General features: G+C 46.7%; 1 protein-coding gene across 1 annotated transcript in view; it reads left to right on the top strand.

Annotated features, from left to right (window-relative positions):
- SIK2 (salt inducible kinase 2) overlaps positions 1 to 17,280 on the top strand; it is a 34,618-nt gene extending 17,338 nt beyond the window's left edge. Inside the window, 12 exon segments of the mRNA XM_030965046.1 lie at positions 2,575 to 2,699; positions 4,241 to 4,364; positions 4,594 to 4,814; positions 5,672 to 5,824; positions 7,406 to 7,570; positions 10,395 to 10,550; positions 10,552 to 10,624; positions 11,236 to 11,520; positions 12,051 to 12,214; positions 12,670 to 12,798; positions 13,345 to 13,436; positions 13,866 to 17,280. Of these exon segments, the coding sequence (XP_030820906.1) occupies positions 2,575 to 2,699; positions 4,241 to 4,364; positions 4,594 to 4,814; positions 5,672 to 5,824; positions 7,406 to 7,570; positions 10,395 to 10,550; positions 10,552 to 10,624; positions 11,236 to 11,520; positions 12,051 to 12,214; positions 12,670 to 12,798; positions 13,345 to 13,436; positions 13,866 to 14,424 (2,246 nt within the window). The 3' untranslated portion in view covers positions 14,425 to 17,280.
- The last annotated feature ends 236 nt before the right edge of the window (positions 17,281 to 17,516 follow it).

Genomic DNA, 17,516 nt, shown 5'->3' with positions numbered 1-17,516 from the left:
GATAAGTGAGGGGAGAAATCAGATTTAAGGGCACCTACACGGGGTGGCAAAATGCTCCTGTGGGGAGCAGGAATGGCTCCGTGCCTCCTGAGGCGTTGTCACCGTGGCCAAGGCAGTTCTGAGGGAAGAAAAAGGGAATAATGATAAAAAAAATCACAACAGCAGTCTGGCTGTGATAGGGGAAAAAAGGGGAAAGGTGAAAGAAGGGAAGAGGGGAAAAGGGGGAAAGGTGAAAGAAGGGAAGAGGGGAAAAGGGGGAAAAGGGAAAAAAGGGAAAAGGTGAAAAAAGGGAAGAGGGGAAAAAAGGGGAAAGGGGAAAAAAGGGGAAAGGGGAAAATGGGAAAAAAGGGGAAAAAAGGGAGGAAAAATGAAAAGATGAGAAAAGGGAAAGGGGGAAAAAGGGGAAAGGGGAAAAGGTGAAAAAGGGGAAATGGAGGAAAAAGGGAAGAGGGGCAAAGGTGACACCATGCTGGGGGTTACCAGAGGGATGGGGGGATTTGGGGTGGGTTCTGTTGTCCCCCCTGTGTTATTCCAGCTGAAGGCTTTGCAGAACTGCAGGGGCATGAGGGAGGGAGGGCAGCAGGGCTGTGCTGTCCTGTTCCACCCCTGGCTCCTGCTGAGGTTTGGAATCTGAGCCGGCCTTGGCCGCCGGGCCCGATGACGTCCCTGGGCCGCGGTGGCGTCACCGTCCCTGCCCGTCAGGGCTCTGTGTGACACCCTGGGCTCTGCTGTGACACCCTGACCTTCAGAGCCTGCCTGGCAGCCAGCCTGGCTGGCAGCAGCCTTTGATGGTGCCCAGGTGCCAGAGTTCACCCTGCAGGGTATCGGGTGTGCTGACCCTGGTCCCCTCTGGGGCTGGGACACTCGTGTTCTGCACGTACCAGGGGTTTAGGGCACTGCAAGGTGCTCAATCCCAGCTCCAGAAACCAAAGCTGTCCCCAAAATGCTTCATTTTTGACTGGTCTTGCAGGTAGAGATGCATTAAAGGCTGCTGGGAAAGCAGCTCCCAGTCCTGTCCCCCAGAGCTCCGTGTCAGCAGCCCCAGCTCTGCTCTGCTGCTCCAAACCAACTCCAGGGTGACTTTTTCTGATTTTTTTGTTAAATCTCTCTCTGTTTCTCTGCTTCTGAGGGATCTCCCGTGGTTTTCTGGCTCCTCTGAGCAGCACAGGCAGGGTGAATGGGATGGTTCAGCAGAGCCTGTGATAACCACAGCATTTATCAGCTCTGGGATCTGCTGGTCAGCATTCCAGCAGCCTGGGAGCATTCAGAGCTGGATCAACAGCCTGATGTCACCCTGTTTGTCACCTCACAGCATCCCTGTTTGTCACCTCTGATCATCCCTGAGAGCATTCAGAGCTGGATCCAGAGCCTGAACCCTGTTTGTCACCAAACATCATCCCTGTTTGTCACCTCCCGGGAGCATTCAGAGCTGCACCAACAGCGTGATGTCACCCTGCTTGTCACCTCACAGATTTCTGGGAACATTCAGAGCTGCATCCACAGCCTGATGTCACATAGTTTGTCACCTCCCAGGAGCATTCAGAGCTGCATCCAACATCCTGAGCCCTGTTTGTCACCTTCCAGCATCCCTGCTTGTCACCTCAGATCATCTCTGGGAGCCTTCAGAGCTGCATCCCCAGCCTGAGCCCTGTTTGTCACCTCCCAGAGTCCTGTTTGTCACCTCATAGGAGCATTCAGAGCTCCACCAACAGCCTGATGTCACCCTCATTGTCACCTCCCAGGAGCACTCAGAGCTGCATCCCCAGCCTGATGTCACCCTGCTTGTCACCTCACAGTGTCCTGTTTATCACCTCAGAGCATCTCTGGGAGCACTCAGAGCTGCATCCCCAGCCTGAGCCCTGTTTGTCACCTCCCAGGAGCACTCAGAGCTGCATCCCCAGCCTGATGTCACCCTGCTTGTCACCCCTGTCACAGCAGCACCAGCTCGAGGGGAGAAGCACCAGCCTCTGTCTCTGAGCTCCTTTCGCTTCTCACCCCTGAATTATAAAAATTCTGATTAATGTCAGACCACAGCTGGTCCTGCACAGAGCCATAAAAAGCAACACTTAAAAGAATGTTTTATTTGTGGGCTGCAGGCAGCCCCAGTAGCAGCTAAAGTCTGTCTGTCCTTCCCAGCTTAAGTCCCCGCGCTTTCCCATCCTGTTGCTCTTGGCACAGCTCCTTCCTCCCAGCTCCAAACCTTGTCAAAATTCGTTGTGTGTTCAAGGCTAGAAAGCACCTCAGGAAAGCCCAGGAAATCTCAGATTATCTCTTAGCGAGTCAATAATCTCCTTTATCTGCTGGGACTGTCAGTTTGTTGAATTTTAACGATGGCTTTGTACAACTGTACTTAAAGCTGCTCCAGGTTGGGAAGGTTTTGCGGTGTTTCAGTAATTCCACAACACAAAACCAGCAAAAAGCAGAGAACATCCAGCATCCCAATATGGGGTTGAGATTGTCCCCCCAGAAGGATTTGGGATGGAATCACAGAGGGGCGTGCCTGGAATTATTCTTTGCGCTGCAGTGGAAGCTTGGAGTGACTTTTCCTTTTCCCTTCTGTTTTTTTCCCCACAGATTTTGGCTTTGGGAATTTCTACAAGAGCGGGGAGCCTCTGACCACGTGGTGTGGGAGCCCCCCCTACGCAGCCCCCGAGGTCTTTGAAGGGCAGCAGTACGAGGGACCCCAGCTGGACATCTGGGTACCATCATCCTGAATTGTAACTGCATTCCACTCCCCTGCTGGGAAGCTGGAACCGATATTTGATTGTTCTTAAGATGCAGATTTGGAATATTTCATTTTTCTTACCTGCAGATCTGGAGTATTCCATTTTTCTGAAACTGCAGATTTGGAATATTCCATTTTTCTGAAGCTACAGATCTGGAATATTTGATTGTTCAGAAGCTGCAGATCTGGAATCCTTGATTTTTCTTAACCTGCAGATCTGGAGTATTTGATTTTTCTTACCTGCAGATCTGGAATATTTGATTGTTCAGAAGCTGCAGATCTGGAATATTTTATTTTTTAACCTGCAGATCTGGAATCTTTGATTTTTCTTACCTGCAGATGTGGAATATTTGATTCTTCTTAAGCTGCAGATCTGGAATCTTTGATTTTTCTGAAACTGCAGATTTTGAATATTCAGTTTTTCTGAAGCTGCAGATCTGGAATCTAATTTTTCTTAACCTGCAGATTTGGAATATTCAATTTTTCTTAAGCTGCAGGTCTGGAATCTTTGATTTTTCTGAAGCTGCAGATCTGGAGTATCTGATTTTTCTTCACCTGAGAAGGTGTTGGTATTTGAAATAAAATCACCTTCACTTCTGAGTTAAGGATTCTGTGAAGGTGCTCGGCTTGCAGCAATCCCCAGTTCAGTTTTTCACAGGGTTTTCTTTTGTAAAAAAAATCTATATTTAATTGTAAAATCTCAGCATTTTTACAAAGTTAGGAGCTCTACACCTGCTTTTCCCCCTTGAGAGACCCAGTGCTGTGCCAGGCTGCTGTGGTTCTCTCACTGGGATTTTTTTTGGCAAGAACATTCCCACTGGCACTGCCAGTTCATTGCATCCTTCCAGGAATAAGCAATTGCAGCAGAGCTCTTGCCCAGAATTTCCCCTTTTGCTCACACTGAACAATCCCCTAAACTCAGTGTTCATAGAAACTCCTCCCCACAGGCTTGAAATGGAAAATATTACAAATATTGCAGTTTTTCACTTTGAGTGGCTGCTGTGTGAAAGTTGCTTTTGTTTGGGCAAGGCTGAGATTAACAGTAAATTAAATAAATAATAAAGAAATATAAATGTAATCATACTAATAACAAACATATAAATAATATAATAAACAATTCATAAATATATAATAATATTCTATTAAACATATAAATAATATAATAAATAATAAATATAATAGTATTAGTAATAAATATAAAAATTATATAATAAAAATATACTAAATATGCCATAATATTAACTAATATAAATGATACATAATGTAAAAATAATGTCTTAATAATAAATAATAATAATACATGAATAATAAAATTAATGATAATAAAAATATTCCAATTTCTCAGCTGAAGTTGGGGTTCACTTCTCAGTCACCCATGTGCAGCTCCCTCCTTTGCATCTAAATTCCCTTTTTCTGCAGAAAATATTTATTTCTGCAGGAACAATTGGCTTGCACTCTCAGAGACGCTGCGTGGAGCTTGGAACTGAGCTGAAAATTCCCTTTTTTTCCCCACAGAGCATGGGGGTGGTGCTCTATGTGCTGGTGTGTGGAGCCCTGCCCTTTGACGGACCCACCCTGCCCATCCTGAGGCAGAGAGTGCTGGAGGGGAGGTTCAGGATCCCTTATTTCATGTCAGAAGGTAACACTGGAATGGTTTTATTCATTTTGGTGTTGTCTGAATAAATTCTGGGGTAACCACAAGGTGGGCAGGGGGAATTGCACTGCTGGCCGTGACGAATTTGGATTTTTCTCCACTTTAATGTGATTTTTAGTCTTGTTTTGAGAGGTTTTTAGCAGCAGTGAAGCAGCTCTGGGCTTGTATGTGGCTAAGTTTAAAATTCTTATTTTTATTTTCCCCTTTCCAACAGAGTGTGAGCACCTGATCAGGAGAATGTTGGTCCTGGACCCCTCCAAACGTTTGAGCATTGCTCAGATCAAGGAGCACAAGTGGATGCTGGTGGAGGTTCCTGCCCAGAGGCCAATCCTGTACCCAGCAGGAGAGGAGAACCAGCCCTCCCTGGGGGAGTACAACGAGCAGGTGCTGAGGCTGATGCACAGCCTGGGCATAGACCAGCAGAAAACTGTGGAGGTAAAACTCGGATGGGGGTAAAACACACATAAATGGGGGTGAAACATGCTGAAATGGGAGTGAAACGTGCTGAAATGGGGATGAAACATGCTGAAATGGGGGTAAAACATCTCAAATGGGGGTAAAACACACTGAAATGGGGGTGAAACACTTAAATGGGGGTGAAACATGCTGAAATGGGGGTAAAACATCTCAAATGGGGGTAAAACACACTGAAATGGGGGTGAAACACTTAAATGGGGGTGAAACATGCTGAAATGGGGGTAAAACACACTGAGATGGGGGTGAAATACTCTGAAATGGGGGTAAAACTCAGATGGGGGTAAAACACGCTGAGATGGGGGTGAAACACACTGAAATGAGGGTAAAACATGCTGAAATAGGGGTGAAACATCTCAAATGGGGATTAAACACGCTGAAATGGGGGTAAAACTCAGATGGGGGTAAAACATACTGAACTGGGGGTGAAACATCTCAAATGGATGTAAAACACACTGAAATGGGGGTAAACCCCACTGAAATTGGGGTAAAACACGCTGAAATGGGGGTGAAACCTCAAATGGTGGTAAAACCTCAAATGGGGGTGAAACACACTGAAATTGGGGTACAACATACTGAAATGGGGGTAAAAGGCACTGAAATGGGTAAAAAACACCTCAAATGGGGGTACAGCACACCTGTCCTCAGCCCCAGGTGTGAGGCGAAGCCCCAAAGGTCCCATGAGGTGTCTTCAGGAGAGAAACTTCTGGGCTTTTTTACCTTTTTAAGCCGACAAAGAATAATTTGGCCGCTCCATCAACAGGGGGCACATTCCTACACTGTGCTTTATTTTTTTATTTTATTTTTTATTTTTGCAGTCCCTGCAGAACAAGAGCTACAACCACTTTGCTGCCATCTATTACCTGCTGGTGGAGAGGCTGAAGTCGCACCGGAGCAGCTTCCCCGTGGAGCAGCGCGTGGACGCGCGCCAGCGCCGGCCCAGCACCATCGCCGAGCAGACCGTGGCCAAGGTCAGCTCCCTCCTCACCCCTGGGCTCCTCTGCCTCGTTCCCCTCCAAAATCCCTCCCTTCCCACCCTACAATCCCTCACTGCTTGGTAGGGTTTCATCCTGAAGTTTAAAATGCTTAAAATGCCGGCCCGGCGCCATTGCTGAGCAAACCATGGCCTAGGTCAGCTCCCTCCTCAACCCTGGGCTGCTCTGCCTCTCCCTCCTCAACCCTGGGCTCCTCTGCCTCGTTCCCCTGCAAAATCCCTCCCTTCCCACCCTACAATCCCTCTCTGCATGGTGATGTTTCATCCTGAACCTTAAAATGCCGGCCCAGCACCATCGCCGAGCAGACCATGGCCTAGGTCAGCTACCTCCTCATCCGTGGGCTCCTCTGCGTCATTCCCTTCCAAAATCCCTCCCTTCCCACCTGGGATCCCTCACTGCTTGGTGTAGTTTCATTCTGAAGCCTAAAATGCAAATACTGCATTTTAAATATTGCTGCTTGGTGATGTTTCATCCTGAACCTTAAAATGTCGGCCCAGCACTATCGCCGAGCAGACCATGGCCTAGATCAATCCTGGGCTGCTCTGCCTCTCCCTCTTCAACCCTGGGCTCCTCTGCCTCATTCCCCTCCAAAATCCCTCCCTTCCCACCCTACAATCCCTCACTGCTTGGTGTCGTTTCATTCTGAAGCCTAAAATGCAAATATTGGGTTTGGCTTTAGCGAGGATCTCATTGCTCCTGTCCCGGTGACGCCTTGGGAAGGCTGACCTGGAAGATTCCCTTTGGGATATTTGGGTTCTGCTGAGGTGAAACTCAGCTTCAGTTACGAAAACACAGGTCCAGGAACAGCGTGGCAAAGATTAAGCCCGGGTTTAAGTTTGGTTCTTGTGATAGAAAGTCATGATATCGCAGAGAAAATTATCACTTTTAAGATGTATTAATGATCAATTTTAAGATGTATTAAAAGCAGGATGAACAAGGAGGAATAAAACACCTCTGGGAGGGGGTTCCTTGTACTGAATTCCTGCATTTTAGAGCCACATTCCCACTTTTTTCTTCAGTTACAGCCTCCCAGTTGTCCCAAGGATAATTTGTTTTCACACGTGGTGGCACCACAGCTCCTGGCTGAGGGTGATTGTTTCCTCTTGGCCAGTGGTGTGGATACTGCACTCCAGGAAATAAAGGTTCAAAACCAGGAGAAAATATCCCTGTTCTCCTGATTTTTAGGAAATTTCCCAAAAAAGAGTCATTGAAACCATTCCTGAGCCTCCTGGGTAGCAGTCAGGGGGTTTGTACTCAATATAAAAAAGGAGTTTTAAAGCACCAGAAAGCCCCAAACTCTGTCTGTGCTGCTGGGAATAAGTCAGCTTCAATAAGTACGGAGCTTAATTCCATTTGGGGTTGGCCTGGCTGTTTGGGGGTGGTAATGTTGTTTTTTTCCCAAGTTTAAAGGCTAAGAATGTTCTTCATCCTGAACCAAGCAATAAATCTCGCACTTCTGCTTTGGCACTGGGCTGCACATTGTTCCATCCGTGACTTTGGACGTCGCTCCCCACCTCAGAGTGTTCCAGTTTTGAGTTTTTCAGTTCTGTTTTCCAGGCCCAAGCCGTGGTGCCCTCGGTGAACCTGCATTCCCCAAACCCAAGGCTGCTGCAGTCTCCAGGGCTCCCCTCAGCCTCAGGAGCAGAAACCTTTTCCTTCCCTCCCTCCAGCTGCCAGGGAGAGGCAGCTTTTATGGAGGAGGAAAGGGTTGAGACGCCAAAGGTACAGCTTGAAATCACCCTATTATTTGTTTGTTTGGGGGTTTTTTCCAGAAATCATTCCAGCTAAAAAATATTGTTTTCTTTTAAAAGCACAGCAGTGCTTCCTGAAATTTAAGTATTTAAGCACCAAGAGCTGTAGGTATTCCAAATTCTCCTTCCCTGTGACTCCCCAGAGCTGTGTCTTTTCTCATCATTCTTCTGCCTCCTGTTCTTTGCTCTCATTCCATTCTCACCACACGGCTTTTGGAAAGGGAAAAAAAAAACCCAAAAAAGTGGATTTCCTTCCCTTGTTCGTCTAAAATGTATTTTCAAGAGCTCTGAAGACTTTTCCTTCTTACACAGAGGGGTCCTGGATGCAGCTGAAGTGTCCAAAAGGAGCTCCAGCAATTAAGAGAGGGGAAATAGCTTAAAATAATTACATTTCTGAACTATGTGACTCTCATAAAACCTCTGTTGTTTTCTCTCATGTTGCACCACGTTATAACTTGAATTTCAGCATATTTATCCTGCCTGGTGCCAGCTGGGGTTTGATTTCCTGCCTGCCAGTTTGAAGGGTTTATTGCTGCCTGGTTTGTTCCCAGCATCAGGAGTGTGGCCCTGGTTCTCAGCTCAGCCTCCTTGTGTGGTCTGTGGCAGCTGGAAAGCACAAACCAGTTCAAAGGCACTTCAAAATGAACATTTCCAGCTTTATTTCGCTTTATAGCTGCAGTTTGGCCAGGGTAGGTCAGCAACTGGTGACAGCAGTGAGGTGGCAGGGCTGAACTCACTGGGGAATATTCCTAATTTTTGTAGGACATGATGAGCACTAAAGATTTCCAGGCTCTGATCCCTGGAAAATCTGCAGGGGCCAACGTGGGATGGGTTCTGCTCCTCCTTTCTGCCAGATCAGTGCCAGGCATTTGAGTGGGGAAGTCCCAAATGGGAAGGAAGGTGTTAAAAAAAATTAAATTTGGAGGTAAAATCCATTCAGTCAAAACAGAGGCAGCAGAGCCAGAGTTCTCCCGTGCAGGAATCATCATTTTCCTGCCTTTAAATTATTTATAGCTGTTTCTTGATATTTTCCTACCACATAGTTCTGTCTCAAGACCATTTGTTAAGAGTTGCTGTCCATGCAGTGAAATCTCTTTTCCAAACACTCCTCCTTTGCAAAATACCAAAGAACTTGGAGGAAAATTCAGGAATGGCTCCCAAAAAACGGCTTTACATAAAATCAGCTGCAGCAGTGCCAGGTTTTGTGGTAAAGGGTTGTGGCTTTTCCATCCTTATTTTAACCAGTGTGATCCCAAATGTGCAGCAGGACAGTAATTACAGGACAGAGGCTCCAAAAGCTGCAGGACATGGAAATATTTATAAATAAATAAATAACTATATATAAATATATATATATATTTATATTTATATTATATTTATATTTATATTTATATTTATCTCTTTATATATAATATAATATACAATATAACAACATATATAATATATAATATATAATATATAATATATAATATATAATATATAATATATAATATATAATATATAATATATAATATATAATATATAATATATATATATAATATATAATACATAATATATAGTATATAATACATAATATACAATATATAATATATATTTTATATGTATATTATTTATATATAAATAATACTAATATAAATAAATGGAATGTTGATGAAATATTTTAAATATATAAATAATAACATATTTAAGTATATTAAAAATAAGTAATAAATAACAATAATTAAATGTATAAAAATAATATTTTTCCCTAAAACCCATATAATTTCATATGGCAAAGAATTAGTTAAGGTGCATGGCAAAGTGGCTTGGAGAATAAAACCAGAATTAAAATCCCAGGAGCAGTTTAGGTTGGGGAGGTGCCTCTAAAGGTCTGATTCAAAGCTGTGGGAGGCTGCTCAGGGCTTTATGAGGCTGAGTAAATCCAAGGAGGGAGATTCCCCAGCTTCTCCAGGCAACCTGTGTTTGCAGGGGAACAGCATTAATCAAGTGGAGTTGTGCTGGAAAAAAGGTGCATTTATGGAGTTATTCCTGAGCACAGCCCTGCAAGGATGAAATGCAAGGCTGGGGTTTTTCCTGGTGTTTATCTGAGCCTGATAAATGAGCACAGGAGGTATTGGAAGGGGGGAACAGCAGTATTGCACATTCCAGAAATATTTTATACTTGTGGCTAAGCTGGCAAAGTTTTTAATAACTCAAAAAAAAAAAAAATCCAGAAAACCCCAGAAAACCAGTCCTGGAGAGCACAGAACTGTGGGAATAAGAATATTTAATTTTAGAGAATTGAGTGTTAGGGGAATGTAAATAGGAAATGAAGAATTGTACATGGCAGGCCTTACTTAACTCAGCAGAGTTAAAAATCCCAAGTGCCCTCAGGCCAGGGAGTTCCTGCTTGTGAGGGTGATTCTTTGGGTATGGAACAAAGGTGAGCACAAAGAAAGGTGGGCACAGAACAAAGGTGGACACAAAACAAAGGTGGACACAAAGCTGGGCACAAACAGAGCTGGGCACAAAGAAAGGTGAGCACAAAGGTGGGCACAAACAAAGCTAGGCACAAAAAACTGGGCACAAACAAAGGTGGACACAAAGTTGGGCACAAATAAAGGTGGGCACAAACGAAGATGGGCATAAACAAAGGTGGGCACAAACCAAAGCTGGGCACAAAGTTAGGCACAAAGCTGGGCATAAACAAAAGGTGGGCACAAAGAAAGATGGGCACAAAACAAAGAAAAGTGGGCCCAAACAAAGTTGGGCACAAACAGAGCTGGGCACAAACAGAGCTGTCCCTGTGCCCCCAGGTGAATGGCTGCCTGCTGGACCCCGTGCCCCCCGTGGTGATGAGGAAAGGGTGCCAGTCCCTGCCCTCCAGCATGATGGAAACCTCCATTGATGAAGGAATCGAGGCCGAAGGAGAGGCAGAGGAGGACCCAGCCCAGGCCTTCGCTGCCCTGCAAGGCAGCTCGAGGGGGCAAGAGGAGGCACACCCTGGCTGAGGTCACCAACCAGCTGGTGATGGTGCCAGGCACAGGTACAGCTCAGCTCAGAGCTCATTCTCTCCCTCAGCACTCAGGCTGATCACATGGGGTGAGGGTTTATGAGTGATGAGTACAAGACAGTTTGTATTTACTAGAAAAGACAAAGGGAAAAAACGCCACAAAATAACCCAAAAATCTGCTGTTGAGACGGTATAAAATCAGAGCAGCAAATTTACAGGAGATCAAATTAAATGTGCAGCAACAACTGGGGAATCTGGCAAAACTGGGTGCTTTCTCAGCTGAATGTCCCCAAATCATTCCTCCCCTAAAGATGAGCTGGCAGAGAGCAGTGGGGAAATGAAACCCTCTGGACTCCAGCACCAGTGAGGTGACCAAGCCTGTCAGGCTACAGTTTTGTCAGGATTAAAAAAAACCTGAACCCTTTCCAGTGAACATCTGCAGAATGTCTGTCTGCTGCAAGATACTGCAAAAACCCAGCAGCAAATCCCCATTACTGTACTGCAGGTTTCACTTGACAATTCCTTTGTCCAAATTGATTTCTTAGTTGTTCAGTCTAAGATAGCTCCTGTTGGCAGGAGTAGCTCGAGTCAGTGGTGCTGATTCTCACTTTTATCCTGTTTTTTGGGGTTTATTTTTGTCCCAGGGAAAGTGTATTCCTTGGATGAGAACTCCTCCCTGGGCAGCATCGACTCGGAGTACGACATGGGCTCCGTGCAGAGGGACCTCAAATTCCTGGGCGAGACCCCTTCCCTGAAGGAGATGGTGCTGAGCAGCCAGCAGCCCCCAGGGGGGACCTCCCCATTCCTGGGGCTCAGGCCTGCCAACCCAGCCATGCAGGCCCTGAGCTGCCAGAAACGAGAGGCTCACAACCGCTCGCCCGTCAGCTTCCGCGAGGGCCGCCGCGCCTCCGACACCTCCCTCACACAAGGTAACTGCTCTGCTCAACGCCAGTCGTCTCTTCAGTAACCTGCTTGAAAGGCAGTGGCACCCAGGCACGGCAGGAAATGCCCTCTGTGCTCAGCTGTGGCTTGGCTATCACTCACTGTGCTAACCAGAAAATCGGATTATTCTGACAAGGGGTTTTTTTTTTTCTTTTCTTTCTTTCTTTCTTTTCTTTTCTTTTCTTTTCTTTTCTTTTCTTTTCTTTTCTTTTCTTTTCTTTTCTTTTCTTTTTTTCTTTTCTTTTCTTTTCTTTTCTTTTCGACTCTTTTCTTTTCGACTCTTTTCTTTTTGCCTCTTCTCTTCTCTTCTCTTCTCTTCTCTTCTCTTCTCTTCTCTTCTCTTCTCTTCTCTTCTCTTCTCTTCTCTTCTCTTCTCTTCTCTTCTCTTCTCTTCTCTTCTCTTCTCTTCTCTTCTCTTCTCTTCTCTTCTCTTCTCTTCTCTCTTCTCTTCTCTTACTCTTCTCTCTTTTCTCTCTTCTCTCTTCGCCTCTTCTCTTCTCTCTCCTCTCCTCTCCAGGAATTGTAGCATTTAGGCAGCACCTCCAGAACCTGGCACGAACCAAAGGAATCCTGGAGCTGAACAAAGTGCAGCTGCTGTATGAACAGATGGGATCAGAGGAAGAGCCTTCCCTGACATCAGCTGCCACCCAGCTGCAGGACCTCATTAACAGCCCTGCACAGGTAATTAAGCAGAAATCGAGCTCCATCTCAGTGCTGTGGGACAGATCAGGAGAGGATGAGGTGGTGTGGAGATCTGGGAAGAGCTGATTGACAGATTTAATGTCCTGTTCTCCTTTCTGCCTTCCCCAGACTGGATAATTTGCAGCCTTTGCCCACCCTCGTGGTGTCAGTGAGGGGCTCTACCCACTTCCCAAACCCAACAGCCGCTGCTTTCAGTCTGAGGGGTGTTTGGGATTTAGCAAAGGCCAGTGACACCTTTTCTTGGTGGAGGCACAACTGCAAGGAGCAGATTGCAGTTACACACAGACTGATGTGCAGAGTGAAGGTTAAACAGCTCCCAGTGAGGTGTTTTGAGTGGAACAGGAGCAGAGCAGAACCTCTGGCAGGGAAAACCCTCAAAGCGAGGCTTAAAGGAGCCTTTCTGGCCATGCAGCTTGCTCCTCTTCCCCCTGCAGGAGGAAGGCTCCCAGCAGCAGCAGCAGCAGCAGCAGGAGGCTCCAGCTGCTTTCCCCAGCAGTGCACAGCCCCCGCTGCTGTCCCGGAGGCAGAGCCTGGAGACTCAGTACCTGAAACACCGGCTGCAGGTACCCCTGCCCTCCCTGTGAATGCCACACTGCCCTCTCTGTCCAACAGTCCAATTTCTCCTCCTTCATAAAAGAATGGAAAACAATAAGTTATTTACAGAAAGTGGGAGAAGGTTTGTTACAAGAATGTTAACATCAAAAAGCTTAAAACATCTTGAAAAATCAAGGTAACACTGCCCCACCCTGCTCTGCCCCAGAAGGGTTCTGCATCAGCACCTTCTTAAGCCCTTGGGCCTTCCTCTTCCACACCCCCTTTATTTCAAACCCATTTTCCTATACCTTTAGTTCATTAAAAACTGGGTTTTTCCCCAGTTTTCCAACTTGCAGCATCTTCCGCTTGGGAAGCAGCTTTCCGTGGATTTTTATGGCATAACCTCTCCTGCAAAAATATTGCCTAAGGGTTAGGAGCCAATGGGCAGCATTATGGGTTTAGAGAGTGGCTCTGTGCACAGCTGGGCAGTTACAGGGGTAGAAAATATTTCTTGTGCTTTCTGGACTCATTCATTAAATCAAAAGGCATTTAAAGCAGCTCTGCTTTCCCTGCAGAAGCCCACTCTGCTCTCCAAAGCTCCCAACACCTGCCAGCTCTACTGCAAAGAACTGCCCCGGAGTCTGGAGCAGCAGCTCCAGGAGCACAGGTGAGAATCCCCCAAACTAGGCACAAAAATTACTCTCAAGAGTAACAAAAGAACTGGAACTCTCTTTGTCCATTTAGAAATAATCTGAAAAAGGAATGTTTCACTTCAAAACTTCTTTTAGAAGCAAGAACAAGTCCTGCCATATGTTTACAGATTTCTCTGCCTGATCTTCAGCTCCCAGATTCCACAGAGCAGTGAACAGCAGGTTTTGAAATACAAACACAGTGCATCTCATTCTGAACAAACTGAATTAAACAATGCATGGGGTTAGCTTAAAAAATTGATGGAGTTATCAGAGATGTGTGGTAACACTGAAAGGTGATAACTGTGATGTGCTGCAGCAGTCAATGAGCAGGATTGCCCGGGGATTTGGAGCTGTGTGAGTGGCCCAAATGGCCAAAATAACCATTTTTTCTGTCCTGCCTGCAGGCTGCACCAGAAGAGGCTGTTCCTGCAGAAGCAGTCCCAGCTGCAGGCCTACTTTAACCAGATGCAGATAGCAGAGAGCTCGTACCCGCGGGCCAGCCCGCTGCCACTGCCCTGCCCGGAGGAGCTGCAGCCCCAGCAGCAGCAGCAGCAGCAGCAGCAGCAGCAGCCCCAGCAGCCCCAGCAGCAGCAGCAGCCAGCGCAGTTCAGCCTGCAGCAGCCCCTGAGCCCCGTGCTGGAGCCCTCCTCGGGGCAGCTGCGCTTCGAGCCCTTCCTCAGGCAGTTCCCCAAGGTGCAGCTGGAGCCCGGCCCGTCGCGCCTGTCCCCGCCGGGGCAGGGCCAGCCAGCACAGCCCCTCCCGTTCCCCTACCAGACTTGTGAGCTGCCTGCTGTCCCCTCTGCCCCCCAGAGCACCGGGGCACTGCCTGAGAGCCAGAGCAGCTCTGCAGAGGCTCAGCCCAGCTACGACTCCCTGCCCTTGCCAGAACTGCCCGGACTCTTTGATTGTGAGATGATGGAGGCTGTGGATCCCCAGCACGGTGGTTATGTCCTGGTCAATTAGCACCCAGGGCACGCTGGAAGGACAAAAGGAGAAGCATGTGAATTTTTGGTTGGTTTTGTTTTTTTTTCTCCCCCTGTTCCTACCCCCCCTCCCCCGTCGAAGTTTTTCGACCCTCAGATTGACAGGGGAACTGAAAATCCACCTGGCTGGAAGGAAACTAAAAAAGCAGGAGGTGTTTGGCCCCAGTGGCAGGGGCTGGAGAACAGGGAGTTCAACAGCAGCTTCATCCCACAAAGTCTGCGTGGAAGGAGGCAAAAAAGGAGAATTTCAGAGGAAGGAAAAAGCCCCTTCTGAAAACATTCGGGGAGTTTGTCAGCATTCATCCACCATCCACTCAGAGAGGAGAGTGAGTGCACACCTCTCGTACTTCTTGGCAATAAAAGCAATAGTTTTCACTGAAATTCAGGGTAGATTTGGGTCTGCGCTGATGGCAACTGAAATCCTCTGGAGAGCAGCAGCACGAGGTGGAATCCGAGGGAAGTTGCACTTGGGTTGAACTCCTGCTCTGGAATTCCTCTGTGGCCAGCCCTGAGCGTCTCAGGCAGCCTCCACTTCCTCCTGCTGGCAGCCAAACAGGATTTCCCAGACCTGCCAAGGAGCTCTCCACTGTCTGCTGAAGGAATCTGGACCCGGACTTTGTCACAAGGAACCTGGGACTGTGTGGAGAGACCTCTGGGTGGGGATTGGAATTCTGGAGGATCAAGGATGAGCCAACAGAGACAGAAGGTAAGAGAGCCATGAGAGAGAGCAAGAGCTGCAGGAAATGGCATTAAAAACAAAAATCAAATCCACCTGGGTGGCTTTTAAAATCACCCCCTTTTTCAGGAGGAATTCTGCTCGCTGGAAAGGATCCACCTGTCCCTGGGTTGCATTTTAAAAACAAACAAGCAAACAAAACTGTGTTTTGAATTTGCAGTATGTGTTGCTGGTGGTTTCTTGAGCTTTGTATATTTGGACAATTATTTAGGGTTTTAGAAATTTAAGGATAAAAAAAAAAAACAATGAGCTTATAAAAAGTTAAAAAAAACACCCCTGTGAAGTGATAGTGCTGTGCCTTTTTCAGTTCTTTATCAGCCTATATGCTTTTTTCTGAAGAAAGTAGACAATACCCCATTTATGTCCCTGCTGTGGCCAAAGTCCCTTCAGAGCACACGTCCCACCATGTGGGACATGTTTTAACTTCCTCAGTGCTTGAATGGCTCATGTATATAGGACACTGAAAGTATCACAGCAATATTTCAGCATCAAACTCTTGATGTGTCAACCATTTCAAGGGATGCTCCAGCACCACCAGGAGCTGTGTCTCCACAACTTTCCACTCATGAAACCCAGGTCCCGGGAGGGGGAGGCTCGGGGAGCTGCAGGAAGCTGAGATCTCCACTTTGGGCTTTGGCTCTGACCCTGAGGTGGTGCCGTGGGCCAGGCCGGTGGCCAGGCCAGCCCTTTCCTGAGCAAACATTAAGCACAATTGCAGCTTCATCAAAGCACAAAGAGACAGAGAGGAACTGTGCTGATCACACCAGAGTTTGCTGGAAGGTTTGGTCTTTGATACTGCAAATCCCCAGGGCACAGGGAGGTGAAAATCAGCGTTTACAGCAATAAGACCACATTGAAACACGGAATAGGAGGGGTTTGGGCACCCTGTGTGAAGGGGAGGAGGGTTTAACAGGTGACAGAAGGCACCTGGTGCCTGTGTGGGCAGGTAGAGACAACTCTGGAACCTTCTGTGACACTGGCCCAGTCCAAAAGTGCTCAGCTTCTGCCTCTGCTAGCACAGGGATCCTCAAGGCCGCAGCAAAGGAGAGCTGGAGGAGCAGGGATCACGAGATAAAGATGGCCAGAAAGCTGCTTTAAAGAGAAAGGGTTCTGTTGTGTGGTTTCCCTTCAGAAGGAAATCTGTGTGACACAGACCCAGTGACACCTGGAGGGAAGGAGCCTGACAAAATCTGCAGCAGAGCAGAGCAGGAGCAAGGAGCAAACAGAGCCCTGGCCTTGCACTCCCCCTTCCCACCCCACAGCACAACCCACACCTTCTGCAGTGTGGAATCTGTTCCTGGGCAGGGAAAGCTGCTCCCAGTGCTGCCAGAACAATAACCACTTCCTTCCCCAGCCAGCTCCAGGAGCCTGCACGTTTCAGGAGTCAGAAGATAAAAATAATTCCGTTCTGGAGCTCTGCAATTCATTTATCAGGATGTGCCAACCGGTGTGAGCTCCTTGGAGCTTTGCAGGGCTGGGCAGGGGGAAGCTGCAGTATTTTTTAATGTAGTTTAGACTGACTCCTTCCCCTCTGCCAAAAAAGCATATTTAACATTTCATGTAATTTCCTTTAAGCCAATTAGGACTAAAAGGCTTCTGAAGCCTTCTCATACAGAGAGGATCCATTGGGCACCACTTCCCGCTCCTTTGAAGTGGCTTTTTTGTTGCAATCTCTTCTGTTCTAACATTAGAGAACTGTGTACACTACTGTTAGAGTAATTATTAGCTTTATTATCTTGTACTACAGCCTCCTTTGAAGAGACTTTGGTGTGATGTATATGGGGTACAAATTTCATACGGAGAAAAGTGCAATATGTGTGTGTGTGGTATGTTCTTTAATGTATTTTTTTAAGGATTTAGAGGGGTTTAGTCTCTGCTTTGGGATAAATGCACTAGTTTTGTGAGCTCCAGTTTGGCAAGTTCATCTGTAGTATTTACATGCAACTGATCTGCTGGACTCTGTAAAGCAGTTACAGTGTATTAATACAAAATAAAGAATACGTGCATTTCATTTTTTAAATTTCTAGTGAGCTAAAGCAGCGCCTGCCACTCTTGTCTTCATTAGGGTCAAGTTATTTTCTCTCTGAGGCACCAAAACCATGGATGTCTGCTGCAAACACTGGATTTTCTAGACGAGATTTGTTCCTCATGGTTCTGACACACTTGGGGTTGTTGGCACCACTGCCTTTTTGCCAAATATGAATTTTGAAAGACTGGAAAACTTGGTGCCACAGGGTTGCCACAGCACTTGGCACTTTCATTAATAGAAGGCTCGTTCAGAATTAATTAAAATGAGATCAAAAGCCAGTGGAAAGATCCTCAGCAGCTCTTGTTTT

Source organism: Camarhynchus parvulus, chromosome 24, assembly GCF_901933205.1.
Source record: "Camarhynchus parvulus chromosome 24, STF_HiC, whole genome shotgun sequence".
In the NCBI taxonomy this organism is placed as follows: domain Eukaryota; kingdom Metazoa; phylum Chordata; class Aves; order Passeriformes; family Thraupidae; genus Camarhynchus; species Camarhynchus parvulus.
This window is presented reverse-complemented; position numbering and strand designations above follow the sequence as displayed.